This window comes from Patiria miniata, unplaced genomic scaffold, assembly GCF_015706575.1.
Source record: "Patiria miniata isolate m_02_andy unplaced genomic scaffold, ASM1570657v1 HiC_scaffold_11, whole genome shotgun sequence".
NCBI classification, from domain to species: domain Eukaryota; kingdom Metazoa; phylum Echinodermata; class Asteroidea; order Valvatida; family Asterinidae; genus Patiria; species Patiria miniata.
Window position 1 is genome coordinate 5,541,129 of NW_024037049.1, and position 19,255 is coordinate 5,560,383.

The 19,255-nt window shown below is 43.6% G+C and overlaps 2 protein-coding genes across 6 annotated transcripts in view; one reads left to right on the top strand and one right to left on the bottom strand.

Moving 5' to 3' along the window:
- The window catches only part of LOC119742917, a 54,793-nt gene extending 35,868 nt beyond the window's left edge, over nt 1-18,925 (bottom strand). For 2 of the 5 annotated variants that reach the window (XR_005272929.1, XM_038219202.1), the window contains exons 1-3: nt 18,747-18,925; nt 6,894-7,076; nt 152-3,913 (exon numbers count right to left, since the gene is read on the bottom strand). Coding sequence is in view for 4 of the 5 variants with exons in the window: in XM_038219202.1 (XP_038075130.1) it covers nt 152-3,913; nt 6,894-7,007 (3,876 nt within the window). In the remaining variant the exon portion in view is untranslated. The remainder of the gene's footprint in view (nt 1-151; nt 3,914-6,893; nt 7,077-18,746) is intronic. The other 3 variants (XM_038219178.1, XM_038219187.1, XM_038219195.1) reach the window with 2 other exon arrangements.
- On the top strand, nt 15,001-17,475 carry LOC119741089 (tigger transposable element-derived protein 1-like). The gene is made up of 2 exons (XM_038216762.1): nt 15,001-15,162; nt 15,679-17,475. The coding sequence occupies exons 1-2, from the start codon at nt 15,139-15,141 to the stop codon at nt 17,473-17,475; spliced, it is 1,821 nt and encodes a 606-aa protein (XP_038072690.1). The 5' UTR covers nt 15,001-15,138.
- Nucleotides 18,926-19,255: the final 330 nt, after the last annotated feature.

Consider the following 19,255-nt stretch of genomic DNA (forward strand, 5'->3'; position numbering starts at 1 on the left):
TTACATGATGCAAACAATTTAATCCAAATGATTGTTAATTATATCATCATAACATTTCTATCCGAGGGTCTATAATGTCAATTTAAAAGGTCCGTTTACATTAAGCAGTGTTTCAAAAAGAGCAAATGTGCATATAAACATGAGTACTTACTAGCATGTCTTTTATGGGTGCTGATCCTCCTTCTGGACCACCAGGAAGTAGTTTCTTCTGGCGTTCTCTGATCATTTTTAACTCCTGTGCAGCTTTCAGGATAATATCATGCTCTCTATCACTTAATTCTTGCACTGTGGAGGCAGCGCTTACGGCCTGCATTGCTGGAGCCTGAGATTGAGGTGGGGAGTCAAGCCTGTAGCTCCTTGGCAATTCAGACTGCCTACTGCCTGCTCGTTCAGGCAGATCTCTCGGAAATGGTTCTCTTCTGTTGGGACTTCTGTTACGAATTCTATTGGGACTCCTATAACGATCCCGGAAAGGATACTTATTGCCACTTCGGGAAGGACTCATGTTGCGACCACGATCTCTGCCATAGCTATGACTGCGATCCCAGCTCCTACGGCTCCTGTCACGGCCTCTACTCGTGCTGCGACTTCTGCTCCTGGTCCGGCTTCGACTTCTACTTCTGTTCCTAGTCCTACTTCTGCCCTTGCTCCGACTCCTACTTCTGCTCCTATTTTTGCTTCGAGTTTTTCCCTTGCTCGGACTCCTACTTCTGCTACGACTTCGGTTTTTGCTCCAGTTTCTGCTCTTGCCACGACTACGACTCCTGCTCCGGCTGCGGCTCCTGCTTTTGCTTCGATTTGTTTTGCGAGGGCTTCTGCTGCGACTTCTACTCTTACTTTTGCTTTTACTTTTACTCAACCTTCGCCGGAAACGGTCTCGATTTCTAAGCGGAAAGATTGAAGTGTAGTTCTTTTTGCTCAGTTTAATGTAAGACTGTGGTTCCTTTTGAGTATCTTCTTTTAGGGTCAGGGAATTGTACTTATCCTTTACACTTGAACTAATTTCTTTTTTAACCTTGCCACCAACTTCTACCTTCTCAGTGGCCAGTTTCGTTGATGCAACCTTTGTATCTGATGAAGCTTTTGAGTCATCGGACTTTGCGGCAGATTCCATCTTTTCCACTTCGATGACCTCCTTTGAATCATCTGACTTTGAATCCTCTGACTTTGATTTAGTTTGTGACTGCTCAGGTTCCTCTTTAGAAGCTGATGAAGACTGCTTGCCAGAAACTTTGTCAGTCTTCTCTACAATTGGTTTTATAATAATGGGTGGTTCTTTCTTCACAGATGGGTACTTTTTTATTGCGACTTTCCCAGCTTGGGATGTAGGTGGCCAGGCAGATATCTTGTCAGAATCAGAAATGTCTTTCGCAGGTTCAGGTTGTTCTTCTTCCTCAGCTTTTGCAGTGGGTATCTTGGGTGGAGGACCAATTGTTGGAGGTGAAAAGAAGTCCACACCTGGTGGGACTAAATTGTTTTTGGCCTTGTCTTTTGAAGAGTTTTCTTTCGGTGGTTTGCTGGGTACAACTACTACAACAGGTTCTGGTTCAGGTTGTTTTGGAAAAGACACGCCTTGAGTCATCACTTTCTGCGGAACGACTCCTTGTATTCCAATGTTTTGATTCATCATTGGTTGATGCTCGAGGCCACTCTGTTGAACTCCTGGTTGTAGCATTCCCTGCTGCCATATTCCTTGTGGACCTATCACTTGTTGGGGTGCAATGCCTTGCATTCCCATTTGCATGTTCACACTTGGTCCACCCATGCTGGTTGATATTCCTAATCCTCGAGGATCCATAACACCAGGTAGCATGCCACTATTAATTCCTTGTGGGTTACTAACAGGAGGTGGAGCCATGTCGTGTCTAGGTCCTTGAAACTCTCCAGGGCCCTCTCCAGCTGGAACTATAGGTCCAGGGCCACTTGGACCGAATGATCCAGGACCCCTTTGGCCTATTCTTTCAGGACCCCTTGGACCAATTTGCCCAATATCACCAGGACCAACTGGACCCATGTCACCAGGGCCCCTTGGACCCATGTCACCTGGACCCCTTGGACCCATATCACCTGGACCCCTCGGACCCATATCACCTGGACCCCTCGGAACTATATCACCTGGACCCCTCAGACCCATATTGCCTGGACCCCTAGGACCCAAATTACCAGGACCCCTTTGACCCATGTCACCTGGACCCCTTTGACCCATATCACCTAAACCCCTTGGGACAATGTCACCTGGGCCCCTAGGACCCATATCACCAGGGCCCATTGAACCCATGTCACTTGGACCCCTAGGACCCATATTACCTGGACCCATGGGACCCATATCACCTGGACCCCTCTGACCCATGTCACCTGAACCCCTTGGACCCATATTACCTGGACCCATGGGACCCATATCACCTGGACCCCTAGAACCCATATCACCAGGACCCCTTGGACCCATATTACCTAGACCCATGGGACCCATGTCACCGAGGCCCCTATGACCCATATCACCTGGACCCCTTGGACCAATGTCACCTTGACCCATTGGAACCATGCCACCTGGACCCCTTGGACCCATTTCACCTGAACCCATCGGACCCATATCACCTGAACCCACTGGACGCATACCGACGGGAACTCTTGGATCTATTCCACCAGGGCCTCTTGGACCCCTTGAACCCCTTCCACCAGCAAATCTTGGACCTATTTCCCTTTGACCCTCCATAAGCATTGTTCCATGGTCAATTGGGCCCCTTGGGCCCACTGAACCAGGACCTTTAGAATCCATGTCACCAGATCCCATCCCACCAGGGCCTAATCTTCTTGGATCTCTGGGATGGACACCACCTGGACCTCTTGGACCCCTTCCATTTAAATCTCTCACACCAACACCATCGGGACCCATATCCCTTGGATCCATATGTCCTGGTCTTCTTGCGTCACCTCCATGAGCCCGCGGACAAAGTTCCCCAGGATTCACTCCTGGTCTCATACCAGGTTTGCCCAAATTCATTCCAGGATCCATTCCTTGACCAATACCTTGTCCCATTCTTGGTCTCATTCCTGAATCAATTCCTGGACCCAAGTCTGGACCCATGCCTGGACCCATGCCTAGGCCCATGCCTGGACCCATGCCTGGACCCATACCTTGACCCATACCTTGACCCATGCCTTGACCCATACCTTGACCCATGCCTTGACCCATACCTTGACCCATGCCTGGACCCATCCCTGGACCCATTCCTGGACCCATTCCTGGACCCATTCCTGGACCCATTCCTTGACCCATTCCTTGACCCATTCCTTGGCCCATGCCTGAACTCATTCCTGGACCCACACCTTGACCCATCCCCTGACCCATACCTGAACCCATACCTGGATCCATTCCTGGACTCATTCCTGGACCCATTCCTGGACTCATTCCTGGACTCATTCCTGGACCCATTCCTGGACTCATTCCTGGACCCATACCTGAACCCATACTGTGATCCATTCCTTGACCCATTCCTGGACCCATGCCTTGACCCATACCTGGACCCATGCCTTGACTCATACCTAGACCCATACCTTGTCCCATGCCTTGACCCATGCCTGGACCAGTACCTGGACCCATACCTGAACCCATTCCTGGACCCCTTCCTAACTCCTTACTCTGCCCTTGTTCTTTTCCACGACCTTTTTGATGGACCTCTGGAGGGACGACCATTCCCCTGGCCCGAATTGCATCTTCTTCATTAACTATCTGCTGCTGGATTTCCCTAAGCGTATTTTCCATCTGCACCTGCCATCCTTTCCACAGCTCAAGGTAACTGTTAAACTGCGCCTTGTTTGGATGGCCCATGTGGTCATCTTTCCATTGCTTGAATTCCCTCTCCCACTTTTGAAGTTGGCCATTGAAATCCATTCGTCTTTCCCGCAATGCAAACTGTAAGAAGGAAGAAAATGATTTTAAGCATGTGAGAGGCAACACGTCTGAATGTAGCGAATAGCAACAAGACAATGAGTAGGGCCTATGTCTCATATTTATGAAAGCGGTCTGCAGGATTCATACAAGGCCAAATGTCTGGAGTTCCTTAGTTATTGTTGGATCTCTGCTTTGCAAATTCTTATTCCATTAAAAAGTATACTTTCAATTTACGGAGCATGCAAAAGGCCTTACTTACAATTAAAATAATTAAGTATAAACATGTGCACTGATTTACAGAGTGTATCATTACAAGTGATTAACAAGTGTACAACTAGTGAATTTCAATAGTCGCAGCCACTGTCACTAAAAAGTCGCAACTAGTCGCGACTAGTAACATTGTTCACACAATATCGAACACGTGTCTGCCTTTGCGTAATATGTATCTGTGGACGTACAATGTACAACGTGACACGCAGTTTTTAGTTTAACATAGGTGGAGTTGAATACTTTTTTTAACAGATCATGAAAAAATAATTATGAGACAGGTTTGTAAGATCAAATGACAATTATCTTTATATTATTATCAGCCAAATGTTTCCCAGATCGTCATTAAGTATAAAAAATGCTTGCTTACATCGACAGGCTGTTCTTGCAGGATAGGAACAACAGATTGTGTAGACCATTGATATTTCATTCGTGCAAGCATGCCGCGCATGCCACGGTCTGTCATACATCGCATTGTAGTTTTGTACAGGTCTTCATGTTTGGGCTTCCTCTTTCCATAAAGAGCTATGCCTCTAATTAATTCAGATCCTTCCATTTGTCAGGAGGGAGGTTGGCGCCATGTAGACGAAGGGAGATAAAGTCGCTGACATTTTGTAAGGGAAATAACATGCCTACTTTTGTTTTGAAGGACATGGTTCATATGGAATACTACTTAACTTAAAACGTGACCTCAGTTTCGTGGCATTGCATACTGCAACAGGCCATGTGCTGCGCAGAGTCCACCCAAAGATAAATGAGGTCCACAAACATGCATTTATGCATGACGCGCATCAGTCACGTCACGTGACTTATTGGTGATGAATTGTCCGCTATTTTCGAACAACAAATCCCAAGATTAAATATCGGAAATATGAACTGAAAAGTTCCACATGCATACGAGGCGAGAAAGCATTGCTAAAAAAGCATTTCATACCTAAACACACAGCAAGCATAAACGAGGGGAAAAACTTGCGCGCACATGTACTGTGGAGCCGTCAAGTGGCTTGCCCAAGCAATCTATTTCTCATCTTGGGGAATTCCCTTGTATATGAGCACGTGCTTATTCAATGACCGTACTGTCCTCTGATTGGCAAGTTGGTATCATTTTCATTTTCCCATGACTCCATCACGTGATATTTTAGGTGCAGGGATGCAAGTGTCCGCAAGGGATGCGGTTTGATTTATATTTGTGTTATCGCAATATAGTGACTACGACTGACTGAATCTTGTAAAACTATTCCGAGACCGGGGGATTGGAAAAGATCGGGAAAATTATAGAAAAATATTCCAAATATCCCCGTTAATTTCGTAGGTAGAGATCTATTGGCAATTATGTTCCAACTTCTGAAGCTACTTCCAAAAGTCCAAGATCGGCAGAATCGCGTCGAGATCAGAAGTTTCCATTATACGTTCACGTATTTAAAATACCGTACATTGTCTTTTTTTATGAATTGCAAGAAGTGGCCAACGTTACACATACGTTCCTGACTGTGTTTAAACTGTGAAGACTTGTTCCTTTCTCATTGGTGTGTATAAACCGCCTGTGGGGATTGTCACTGAACACGTGCGCCATTCATATCACCCTTTGTGCGGGCAACTGAAGGTAGTACCGACTACGTTCACAATACGTTTTGCGAGTGCCTCGTTGTGTGATTGCCAGCGCTCTCAGTATCACATGCACTACTGACTGTGATACGTGTGGTCACTTTGCTCATGGATAATAGCTCCATGCTTCGGTACATCGCTGAGTGTACTCGCGACGCAATGGTCGCAAAATGCAGAGCACTAGTCACCGAATAACGACTAGTCGTCTATCTGAAAATCGATGGTCCTGACTACCAATACCTTTTGGCATTGGCACTAGTCGACTAGTGGCACTATTCGTACAAGTGATCGCACGTGTCACCTTTTTCTGCGGTCGATCCCTATATGTTTTGTGTTCTTAAAAAGATCCAATTTTGTACATTTTTAAACAACCTCAAACGGCCCCTAGATGACCTTTGACATCCAATTTCAGAAGACTTGTGATCATCAAAATCCATGAAAGCATGTAAAATTTATACATTTTTTTCAACAAAAACTGAACCGAAACTTTAACATAGATCCGGGTCTACAGTCACAGGGGTCTACGGTCATACTATATGGTCATACAGAATTTACATGTAGGACTGTTATTGAGTGTCTCCCAAAACTTTTGTTAGGCGACACAAAAAATTAAATGTCATTTACGGATAAGCTTCTGTGATATTGATTCCACTGATTTTCAAAACTTAAAATTGATTTCCTGTTCAAATACTGCATTATTAATTATCAAGTCTGCAATCTTTGATTGAATGTTTCCATCCCGTTCCTTTCTTTACTTTTGAATTTTCCATTGTTTAAAATTGACTTGAGTTGTTTTTCTCACTTCCTAAACCAAAATCAAACCTTGAAAAGGCTAATACATACATGTACATGTAGCTCTATGGTGTAACCTGCAACTTTCACGAGCGTCATTTGACGCACATAAAAATCACATAAACATGAAATCTGTTTTGGTTTTCAATGAAGCCTGGTTTTCATTTTGAAAATTCTCTACACACAAATGGCATTCAAAACCTTTCTTTGGGTCCTTGCTCTATGGTCTGAGAAGATACTTTGTAATTTGTAAAAGTGGTTACATGTACCCGATCCCATAATCTGGACCCTGTTCCTGACATCAGTGGTCAGGTACTCGGGTATCCCTTTGACTTACCAGAAGTTCAAATCCTGACCCTTGTGTTTGCTGCTGCACGTTTTGCTGATACATCTGTTGCAGTTGCTGCTGCAGCAGCATCCACTGTTGAAAATCTTGCTGAAACTGATTCATCTTGATGTCACTGTGGTCAGTTCTATATGTGTGCCTCTGCCTCTAGATTCAGTTTTCCATCTTCATGAACTGTAACACAAATTGGGGGATGCAAATGATCAAATAAAACAAGGGTTTGTGCTAACAGAAGACAACACAGGATTTTTTTACTTTTTCCGTATCAAATACAAAATGGTTCCTTTTAAGTGAAAGTATGTTTAAATTCATAATTTGAAATAGTCGCAATGTAAAAATACATGTTACATGTTTATCACGATGTTAATTTATCCACGGCTGAATATCTGAAGGCTTCGACATTTTGGTTATGTAGACAATACATTTTTTCGGGGGCTTTTGTATGGTTCAAGAGGGTAGCTTAATACTATACAAATATTTCAAAATGAGATTTGAAAAGAAGATATATCATAAAAGAAAGATACTTTCCTTAACGATTGCAATTTCAATTGAGCGAATAGTAAACTGTCCTGATGACTGACACCCCTCGCTCAAAATGATGAGGACCAAAGTGATAACTGAGCTGAGCTGAGCATGTGCAGCTTGTGACTGTACATAAAGTCTCGTCCCCATGATAAACGATACTTCGGACTCAAATATACTACGAATGCTAATAGCCTCTTTGTTGCTTTCCTGTACCCGAGGTTGGGTTTATTGATTGCAGTCATGGGAGATTTCTTAGCTTAACAATACAATTCCAGTTTCTTCTGTGGCCTAAATACGCAAGTTTATTTCTGTACCTCGCAATTTTGAGTTTGACTTAACAGGTGTTTCCGGTCTGAAATCTCGAGTTAGCGTGGACATGTTTATGTATGATTTGCTATTCTTTTGATGGGAATTCGAGTTAAGTGATTTTGAATTACAAATTTTCACTGTACATCAAAAACGGAAAGACTTGGGCCAAAAATTATATTATTATCTATTACAGCGGCAGGAACCAGTTTATCATCGCATCGAGTTGTGCTTCAAGGACAAACATATTCCTCACGTTCGTTTGTACAAGTGCATTTTGAACGATGATACGGAGTCGGGAACTAGCTTGAACTGGTTTCCACTGATAGCTACCCTAGTTCACGACTCCATACCATAGTTCGAAATGCACTTCTAAGTACAAACAAGATCCAGTCTACTCATTATCATAATCGATGCATCGCGCTCGGTAACAGAATCGCGCTGGGACCATCGAATTAATGCTGGGCACGTACGTCCACATCGCGTTGTTCAAACACGAGTTGGGTATATATGTAATGATATATAGATCTCTCCTTGTACCTCAGGTGGCGTATCTAGTAATTTAGAGGCCGTTTTGAGGTAAATCTGATGTTTTTATTGGTCAATGTTGTTGTTTTTTTGTCAAAGGCAGAATAGTGTCGCGCTACGTTTTCTCATGGTTTCTGGAGAATCGCCACCAACATCATGCCTGTCATGAACTTCCACTTCGGTTGACAAACTAATTTTTTGAAGAGACAAATTTCACCAGAAGGAAGCACGGGAAAGTCCTAATTTTTGGGAAATGGTGAGAGGTAGGGGTAAGTGAACCCGTCCTCAGAGTATGAATGGTTGCAACAAAATTTTGTTTTAAATGCCGCACTTTTAGGAAGCAATATCCGTATGGCCCAGCATGCAGAGTCTACTCCAGAGCGGGCCATAGCCCCACTTATATGGCCTCTGTATTGCTGCGCTGTATGTTAGGCCACATGTCTGCCACACGTCTAGTTTCCCAATCTACTGAGGAGTTTAGTCCGAAACTTGCACACATGAGGACTCCAAAAAGATGTCTAAATTTCTCTAAAAATTTGAAGAAGGATTACCTTATCTAAATGGAAGGCAAAAGAAAAGACATCGTTGAATACAACCGTATGCAGTGGTGTGTAAAAAAAAAGCCAAAAACAGTGCGCCAGGCTTTGGACTATTAGTTTAAAACTACTCAGTAGGTTGGAAAACCAGGCGTGTGGCCGAACATACAGCGCAGCAATACCGAGGCCACACAAGTGGGGCTGTTACACCCCAACTATGGCATCGGTCCCAACTATAGTTGGGATCGTCCCAACTATAGTTGGGATAGTCCCAACTGTAGTGGCCTACGACTTACTGTTAAATGAACTACAGAGTGAACTCCCTTTATGCCAGAACAAGGAAACACTGAAACGTTGTGGTTTAAACTCATATGCACGCGTCAACCCTAGTGGAACTATTTAATGAGCTTTTGCACCCCCAGCCCCCTATAAACTTGGGACTGACCATTCAAATTAGCTATGGGTACGGTGGGGCTCATCTAGCTATAGTTGGGCCACTCAAATTGTTTTTATTTTGCAGTCCCAACTATAGTTTACGTTGCTGTACGACTATAAAACATTCCCTACAGCTCTGATAGTCGTCTGACTTTACTTGGGACCATTGAAATTAGCTATGGGTGGGGCCCATCTATAGTTGGGCCACTGAATTTACGTTGCTGTTCAACTATATAAAACATTCCCAACAGCTCTGAGCTCTATTCATGTTGGCCGATTCATCCAGTGCCACGCGGCGAGCATCCTAACTACAGTTGGGCCAACCCAACTGTTGCACTACAGTTGGGACGCCTCCAGACGGTCCCAACTATAGTTGGATCAATGCCATAGTTGGGGTGTACTAACAGGGCTATGCGGGCCATAGACTAGGGCTAGATTTACTGGAGCTAGTTGGTGTGTAGCTTGAGTAACTCCAGCTTAACAAGCTCATCAGGAATTCACATGTAACGCTGGAGAGTGAGATCGTAAGAGACCCTTAAAAAACAGCCTCCACGAAATGGTTCTTTTTTCCCTCCACAAAATGGTCCTTTTTCTCTCTATCCCAACCCAGATTCAGTAAAAGGGAATCGGGAACCAGCTTGAACTGGTATCCGTCCATAAAAGCTGCCCTAGTTCCAGACTCCCTATTATCGTTCGTAATGCACTTGTGTCTACAAACGTGATCCAGTCTACTCTGTAATAATCGATGCATTGCACGCGCTCGCTAACGGAATTGCACTCGGGATACGGGAACCATCGAATGTACGCTGGGCATGAAGACCACATCGCCTTGTTCAAACATTAACACGAATCGTAAATTTAAAGAGGTTGTGGAATGCTCGAAGACATTTCCGTCATTTTTCGGGTATATGTAGCCTAAGGTGTGATGAAATAAAAACGACTATTGTTTCTGTCATGAAATGAATACAAAAGGTACTTTTGAGAGCTACTTTTCAGGTCCTGTTTCGACCCGAACGTTCAATTTGTGTAAAAGTCGTCGTTGGGGGCAGCAAACAAAACATAGTAAATCGTGACATAATAAACAGGACTCCCGATGCAGCGTAGTTCCAGCGAAACTTTTTGCAAATCACTCCGCGCAACGACATGACTTTGTTTACAATTACGCTGAGCGACATTTTGTATGGGCAGCCACATGCTCCATAAATTCAACCGTAGTTGGCAACAGCTTTTACCCCCGAAATTCTAATGGGGAAGTTCAGAATTTAACCCTAACTCCCTAGGCCTTTTTGCTAGGACGTAGCCTCAATCCTGCAAAATCTTCCAATTGGCCTCATGGAAAAATAGCATATAGCCTCAATCCTGCAAATTCCTCCGTTATTTCTTGAATATGGTCCATGGAGGGATGACCACTGCCTGAATCCTGCAAAATCCTCCGGCTATGTCTGTCAATAGGCTGAGGCAGAGGCAGTGACATCCTGGAGCAGTGCGGAGGATGTCAAGTATAATCAAGGGCTACATTTATGCACGGCTGAGCATAAACAACACAAGGTCCGGCCCAAGACCTTAACACAGTGCGTACTCCGAAATCAGCAACGCACTTTTGCCATGTAACCTCAATCCTGCAAATTCCTCCAATTTGCAAAAAGGATTTTGGAGGATTCAGGGCGGTTAGGGTTAGATATCTCCAATACTCCATTGACTTTTTTGTACTTTCTATTGATTATTCAGTGTTTTGATAGTTACACATCATTTTATTTATAGATCAGGGATCATTCCTTTTGTGTTTGCCCCAACGGCCAACCATAGTAAGAAATGTCTGCGTTACATCAACAACGTTCGATCGTTCACATGCACATCGCATCACCATGACACGCGCTATGCAAAGCTGGCTGGAAATTCACGGGTGTACTTGTGCCGCTGGCCCGGCCGCTGGGACCGTAGATTTTGACACACTGGTAAACGGTGTTGGAATTTCAAAATAATTCGTTGTTGATACGTGTACGGGTAGCGAACGCACTAGGCCAAGGCAAACCTATATGCCTATAATTGTGTCAGTCGCTGGTAATCACACCACATTTTGTTTGCAATAAATTTCCAGCTTTCCCGTCCGGGTGTCAGCATGGAGGAATAAGAATCCTCCGTAGCCATGCAGTTTGTCCGAAGGGTACCGTGCGAAAACACGAGTTCGGATTTCAGCCAAATTAACGGATAGCGCTGATCATGCACTGTACATTTTGTACGGCAAGAGTCTTCTTTTCTCAAGAGATTTGTTGAAATTGGACAAGAAATAATAGAGATATGATTTGTTAATGATTTATAGGGAAGACTGTTTTGGACCATTTGTCCATTGCCAATCTTGAAGAACCGTAGACCGGCCGTTCAAATGTATCCTCGACCCTCCATTATCTGTGCAGCATACGCGCACGCGTTGTCACACACAAATTGAAGGTAAATGCGTAGAAAAAGGATCGCGTAGTTTTCCTTACGTTGGTGCTGATTAATGTGACAGGCCTCCATTTTCCCTAGAACTTCTTTTGATCGAATGACAAATTCTCTGCCACTGGAATTTCTTGAATAAAGTCTTAATTAGGTACTGAAAATAATGATAGTGCTCGTTAAATTTCGGGACCAGTGAATTTTGTTTTCAACCAGAATCCCGAACATGTCGTTAAGTCCAGAGATTTTTGTTAAATGAACGGAGCATGACTATGATTTATGAATTGTACTTTTTTTTGTAGCCACGTTTACAGGCCGAGGTGAACTTGGGTAGTCCCATTGTCTCCTGGCGTTGTTTTACGGCTTTTTTTGGTAAACAATAAAGTTAACAATTTCAAAATTCAAGTAAATTCGTAATTATCGTTCCAGGATGTTAAAACAAGGGTTAAAATGCACAAGGAAAGAAAAGAGAAGAGGACTAATTTTTTTGTGGCGAACGTATACATAAAAAGCACCAAGCAACGCAAGAAACTTGACCGGGGCCCGCGACGCTGCTAACCGTACAACATTAGTTCTGGACACGGTCGACCACATCCACTGCCGTGATGCGTTATGCGTGCCGTACGCGTATAATTCGAAAACAACCTGACGATTTGTCGTCTCTTTGGACGTTATTCTGGTAAATACCAGAATAACGTATGAGATTGTCTGTAAATCACGAAGAAAGTTGCGGTGAGACTGTTGGTGCTCATCTAAAAATGGTATCATGAACATAATACTTTGAGTCCTTGGATAAAACGCAGCTGTTTTTTTCACGCAAATGTCGCAGACCTACCACTCATCAGAGCCGCGTTGCCTGGCGTTTTCAGCTGGCCAGTTGCAGTATCCGTGTTTTCGCTGGTCTCTTTTTCGGGTAGTTGGGGCTCAAATTTATACGGAAGAACAGCTCAGAGGTCACCGTGTCCTTGTTCAATATACTCATCCAAAAATTAAGCAATGGGAAGGAATATCAATCTCCGCGAGTCTTTTACAAAATGTTGATTTTTCACTGCTTGACTGCGAGTCACACGTGCTGACGGGGCGGGTTGGGCAGCAGTAAACAGTCATTGTATAAACGAGTCCTGTTTATTACGTCACGCTTTTTCTGATCTTACGAAGAGCCCGACGACTGTTGATTTCAATTATGCGCTCGCCGACTAACAAATTACTGATGAATTTCAGTTTTATAAACATATAAACGCACATTAGAAAAGAATGGGAGTTTGTCATTATGCTATATATGGGTCTACTCTACAATATAAAAATATAAAAAACAAAACGATTTTCAGCATTCCACAACCTCTTTAATGTGTTCACGATCGCGAGGGGAGCTCTCGGAATTGAACGGGAAATTTCACTTTTCATTCGGATCGTAAGTAAACTTCAGTACAACCATCTTAATTATCGATGTCTACTTGTACCTCAGGTGGCGTATCTAGTAATTTGGAGGCCGTTTTGAGGGTGAAATCTGATGTTTTGTTGGGCAATGTTGGGTTTTTGGGTCAATGACAGAATTGTGTTGCTCGGCATATAAGGATTAGCTTTGACCCTACTATCGCCAGACCATGTCCGAATGTTAAAAAGGCGATCAGTTGGGTCCAAGTTACTCGGACTAGTTTTGGGGGTAAAATCTGAAGATTTTGATAGGGGGTACGAGTGAAAATGGTCAAAATAGGTTATTGGTATCGCCATGTACTTTAAGATACTATTGCCCGACCATCTCCAAATGTTAAAAAAAAAGGCAATTCGTAGAGTCCTAGTTCTGTAGTAGCTTGAGTAACTCCAGCTGACATGCTCCATTTTCATTCACATGTAAATGAATATGGAGCATGTCAGCTGGAGTTACTCAAGCTAGTTCTATCAAGTCTGTAGCATGTAGTTACTCGGACTAGTTTTGATTGTGAAATCTAACGTTTTTGTTGGGCAATTAATGTTGGGTTTTTGGGTCAATGACAGAATTGTGTTGCTCGGCATATAAGGATTAGCTTGGACCCTACTATCGCCATCCTACTCCTAGAACTATGAGGCTCGGTTCAGAACCCTGCAAAATTGCTGTCAGCACAAAACACTTAATTAAGTACAAAAACGTCCATCCCAACCAAGCTGTGGGGGGTACGTACTTGCACTTGTACGCATGCGCATACTATCGTTCCGCTCCTACACCATACCCCCCGCGGCGCGCTCCGAGCGATCGAACCGAAAATGACTGCGATCATTCTGCGCGGGTGCACGTTTCAAGTGTCAGGTTGGCTTAGTGCGGAAAGGGCATATTTTTTATCATTTTTGCCGAAAAACAGACAGAATCCACCGATGTTTGTTGGGTGCACATAACGTGAGTATGTCATGAGGTATTGTACGGAGTTTAGGGGCAAACTGTGCAGCGGTTCTGTGGGTAAAAGCTTGGTTGGGATGGACGTTTTTGTACTTAATTAGTGTTTTGTGCTGACAACAATTTTGCGGGGTTCTGAACCTACGTGGAGCCTCATAGTTCTAGGAGTATCGCCATCCATGTCCGAATGTTAAAAAGGTATGAAGCCCGGGAAGGGACAGGGTGGAATTTTTTTTTGGCATTTGCTAATTCGTTCGCACGAATTACTAATTCGTTCGCACGAATTCCTAATTCGTTCGCACGAATTGCTATTTCGTTCGCACGAATTGCTATTTCGTTCGCACGAATTCCTAATTCGTTCGCACGAATTCCTAATTCGTTCGCACGAATTGCGCCCTCTATCGGTGCGCGTCTCTGCGACTCCACGACTCCGCGCCTCCGCCACTCCAGACAGACAGTGCCCCGTCGCCCTCCTCCCTTCCTAATTTGCGCGTCCATATATGGATACGGATGCTTCGTTCTCCAAAAAATTCCGCCGAGAATTGCGCCCTCTATCGGCGCCAGTCTCTGCGACTCCGCGCCTCCGCCACTCCAGTGCCCCGCGTCTCCGCGACTCTGCGACTCCACCACTCCGCGCCTCCGCCACTCCAGACAGTGCCCCGTCGCCCTCCTCCCTTCCTAATTTGCGAGCCCATTTAAAATGGATACAGATGCTTCGTTCTCCAAAAAATTCCGCCGAGAATTGCGCCCTCTATCGGCACCAGTCTCTGCGACTCCGCACCTCCGCCACTCCAGTGCCCCGCATCTCCGCGACTCTGCGACTCCACGCCTCCGCCACTCCGATCCGTACCGTGCCCCCAACACATTTACAAGCACGCCCTCCCTTCCGATCCTTCATGAGAAGCTTAGAAGACAAGTGCATTCGCTGTACTTAGCACTTTTTGCAGGTTTGCATCTATTATCGTCCCGTTACATGTTTTCGATCGACACGTATTTTCGATCCCCAAATTTGATTCCCGTTTACCGCGAGAACGTGCGTGATCCTTCGAGACCAGTGTCCCCGAGGTGACGACTTTACTCACCGCTATCTCCGACTTTCAAGATGTTGAGAATAAAGTTTCCAGTCGTAAGTTATACCCAAATGTTTAAAAGTTATATAATTTTGGGTATAGATTACTAATGCACTATTTTACTAATTTTCAAATGAGCCAAAGAAACATAATCCGTGACCAAATATTCCAAACGTAACTTTCGTCTGCTAGAGCAACTTTCATTCTTCGTAAGTCAGACGACAGGTCACGTGATCTTGTTGCTATTTGGGTTTGTATGGCATGCCAATGTGACAAAAATGTTATGGTCTTTCACAAATCGAAGTGACTTTGTTTTGTTTTTCGGTGTTTAACTTTAAACTAAGATAAGCTGATTAACTTGAGCTGTTCTTTTTTTGGCCACTCATATGATGCCAGATATAATAAAAAATACTATGATCTGAATTTATGCAAAATTCAACTTTTGTATCAGGTAAAAACAGTATTATTAATGTGTTTTATTTTTGATTTTGCAACATCAGAACATAAAATAAATAGGATTAATTTCATTAATTTTATCATTGGATTGAACTTTTTTTTTTTTTGTACTGCAGACTGTGATAAGTAAAGGGAAGGCCAGTTATCGTCAATATTCCCATGAATCTTTCAATCATGCATATGAAGCTGTGGTTGGTCAGGGAATGCCATATAAGAAAGCGTCCAGAATTTTCTCCATCCCATATTCCACCCTGCATGACAGAGTTAATGGAAAAACTAAATTGGAGTCAACTAGATCTGGTCCTGACCCCCTGCTTACTCAGGAAGAGGAACAAACACTAGTCACGCACATTGAATTGATGTCTTCCTATGGCTATGGCTACACTCGCACTGAAGTGACAGTGCTTGCTACTGATTTGGCTATTCACCTTGGAAAGAGGAAGAAAGTAGATAAGCCACTCTCACTACGGTGGTTTTACAACTTCATGACACGCTGGCCAGAGCTCAAGGTGAAGAAACCGAGATCGCTTGAGATAATGAGGGCTAAAGCTACATCCCAAGAAACGGTCAACAGATATTTTGATGAAATGGAGAAGATCTTGGAGAAATATAACCTGAAGGATCGACCAGAGGCCATCTACAATGTTGATGAGAAGGGCATTGTTGAGAATCATACACCTCCATCTATTGTATCCTCACGCTATGAGGTACCTCCAGCAGTTACCATGGGCAAATCATCAACTACAACTGTCATTGGGTGTGGTAATGCTCTTGGAATGGCATTGCCTCCATTTTTCATCTTCAAGGGAAAACGGATGCGCAATGAATTCTTGTCAGGTTGTACAGCTGGTACAGGAGGTACAATCAGTGATTCAGGTTGGTCTAACTCTGACATTTTTGAGAGATACCTCAAGGAGCACTTCATGAAATACTCCCTTCCTGCTACATCAGATGACCCTGTCTTGCTGCTTTATGATGGGCATAGGTCTCATGTATCACTGCCTCTCATTCAATGGGCACGGGAGAACAATATCATTTTATTTGTGCTTCCAGCGCACACTTCACATGTTCTTCAGCCGATGGACATTGGATGTTTTGGACCATTTGAGAAAATCCTCAATGGTATGCGGCACACTCATATGCGGCACCATGCAACATCTGGCATTGACAAGTATTCCCTGTGTGAGATAGCCTGCAAGGCATATGCAAGTGCACTTACGCCAAACAACTTGCAAGCATCATTCCGAAAGTCCGGCATCTATCCAGTTGACCGATGTGCTGTCAACCCGTCAAGTTTTAAGCCAGCTACAGTTTTTACTTCATCAGAAGTCAACCATCCAGAGAACATTTCAGCTACTCCTTCCTCGTCTGTCACAGCAGCTGACGAATCTATTGATGACACGACAGACAGATGTACTGACTTTTTCAGGACAGCCCAAGTTGTGCTGACAGAGAACCCGAAGCAAACAAAGAAGCGAAACGTCCTTAGTGCCATAGTGGGAGGTAAAGCCATCACTGAAGATGCAGTTATAAATAACATCAAGAAACATCAGGAGCAACAGAAAAAGAAACCAAAGAAGCCAAAGAAGTCTGTCAGCAATAATTCAGCCAAGCCAAGTACTTCAGGTGTTGGTCATCAGAAGAGAAAATCACATAGTCAACTGCCTGCAGATACAAATGACGAAGACTGTGATGAATCTGAAACAACTGACCCAAAGGACCTCTGTTGCAAGTGCAAAAGGTTCCAACCTGCAGAACTGAGAAACATTGACACCCTTGTCTTTGTTTCATGGGCACAGTGTACATATCCGGATTGCTGTCACTGGGTACACCTAAGATATTGCACTCCTGTCCGTGTTGTTCGCACGCATTCCAAATTCTGGTGCCCTTGCCACAATCAATCAGAGGAATAAAAAAAACAAGCAAATATTAAACAGAAAAGGGGAATCGCTGCGAGTGATTTCATTTTGAAATTTGGGATACCAAATATACTATTCCATTTTGAAATTCCAAATATTCTAAAGAAACTCAATTTTAAAGAATTCCAACTTTCATTGCAAAATTCTGTGATGGCTTTTTCAGAGTGGATCACAGATTGTTAAAAATGCATTGCATTATGCTATGCAGTACAGGGGACATTGCTCACTGCCGGTATTATAAAACTAGACCAAGTGATATTTTAGAGTAAAATTGTCATTCAGCTTTCATTCAAGCAAAGGAACAGATTCCTTACAAGAAACAAATTCCACTTTTCCAGCTGTCGCTCCCCTTTACCCTCCAAAAAAAAAAAAAATTCAAGATGGAAAAAAAAATCTCCTTTAATAAAATGCACACAGCTAAAACTAAAGTGATCCATACCAAATTCTCCTTTTGTTGATTCAGCCACTTATTCATAATTTTTTTTTAATATATAGGCCTAATTCACAATTTCCCAGTTCAAAAACTTTTCAGATCCTCTATTTTATGAACTATACATCATCTGTACAGGAGAATTGACAGTCGGGACAATACTTTTATCATTTTTAAGTGATTTCGCGCGCCATAGCATCCCCGATGTTGGTAAACATGGCCACACAGCCGCTGTACCGAAAACTGGTGACGTTCCGTCCGAATGGCGGACATGTTATCGCTGTAAATCGCGGACGATATTTCGGAAAAAAGGGCTTCAACTTCGATGATTTGAACAGCTTATAAATTGGAAGTATCCAGTTGAATGGTTAGTGTGTCGATTTTTTGTAATTCCATTTAGTTTTCGTTTTCGAGAAGTTTTCCCGTTATCCGATCGAAAACCGGTGACGCCAGGATACTCCTATCCATCCACGCCTCCAAGCAAAATAAAAAACCTTGCTCCGGCGTGGCCCTGCATTCTATAGTTGCTCCAAACAGTAACTGCGCATGTTCAGTGCATATCCGGCATGTCCGGCAAACTAACGTTTACTGAAGGTTTGCCGTCTCCGGCAAAATATACACTGCCTTTTTTTTTTAAAGGGAAATAAAGTCCGAATTTCATAACGTTCAAATTCACTTTTTTTCCTTCTAATTTTATATTTTCTTGTCATGTTTCTATAAAAGTTGTAGTCTACCGTAACGATAGAAAATGGGAAATGCGTTACGGCTGCCGTAATAATAGCCACTGCGTACAACATAATGTAAATTTTTTCTGGGGAAAAAAACCGTATCTTACCTTGTGGTAGTTCAACAATAGATCCTCTTCGGCGTGTTTACCATGATTTCAAAGCTTAAAACAGGCCATTATGAGCGAAAATTTGTGTCATTCATCGCAGCCCTCGACCGCAGTCCTCGTTTTTCCATTCTGTAACGAAACGACGCACGCGCAGTTTTCGTACACAGTCTCGCGGTAGGGCGCCCTCTAGTACACGCGAGCCGCCAGCGAGAAACGCAAAATCAATGCATGTCATGGGTTTGCCGACCACAACATTTAAAAGAAGCTATAGACCGCTTGCAGACGCGTTCGATAATTGACGCGCTAAGGTGAGCGACGCCATGTTATGGGACAAAATGTGCGTGAATTGATATACGCCTGTCCCACAACATGGCGTCGCGCGCCTTCGCGCGTCGATTATCGAACGCGTCTGCAAACGGTCTATAAGACTTCAACAGTAGCATTGTTTCTTTGCAGTGGAGTTCAGGGCCAAACATACACGATGTTTCCAAAAAAGAACTTTTAAATAA

Excerpts from the sequence above, each read along its gene's own strand:
- LOC119741089 (XM_038216762.1), top strand. The coding sequence starts at position 15,139 with ATGTTGAGAATAAAGTTTCCAGTC. Across the intron at positions 15,163-15,678 it reads TGAGAATAAAGTTTCCAGTC|ACTGTGATAAGTAAAGGGAA; the intron begins GTAAGTTATACC and ends TTTGTACTGCAG.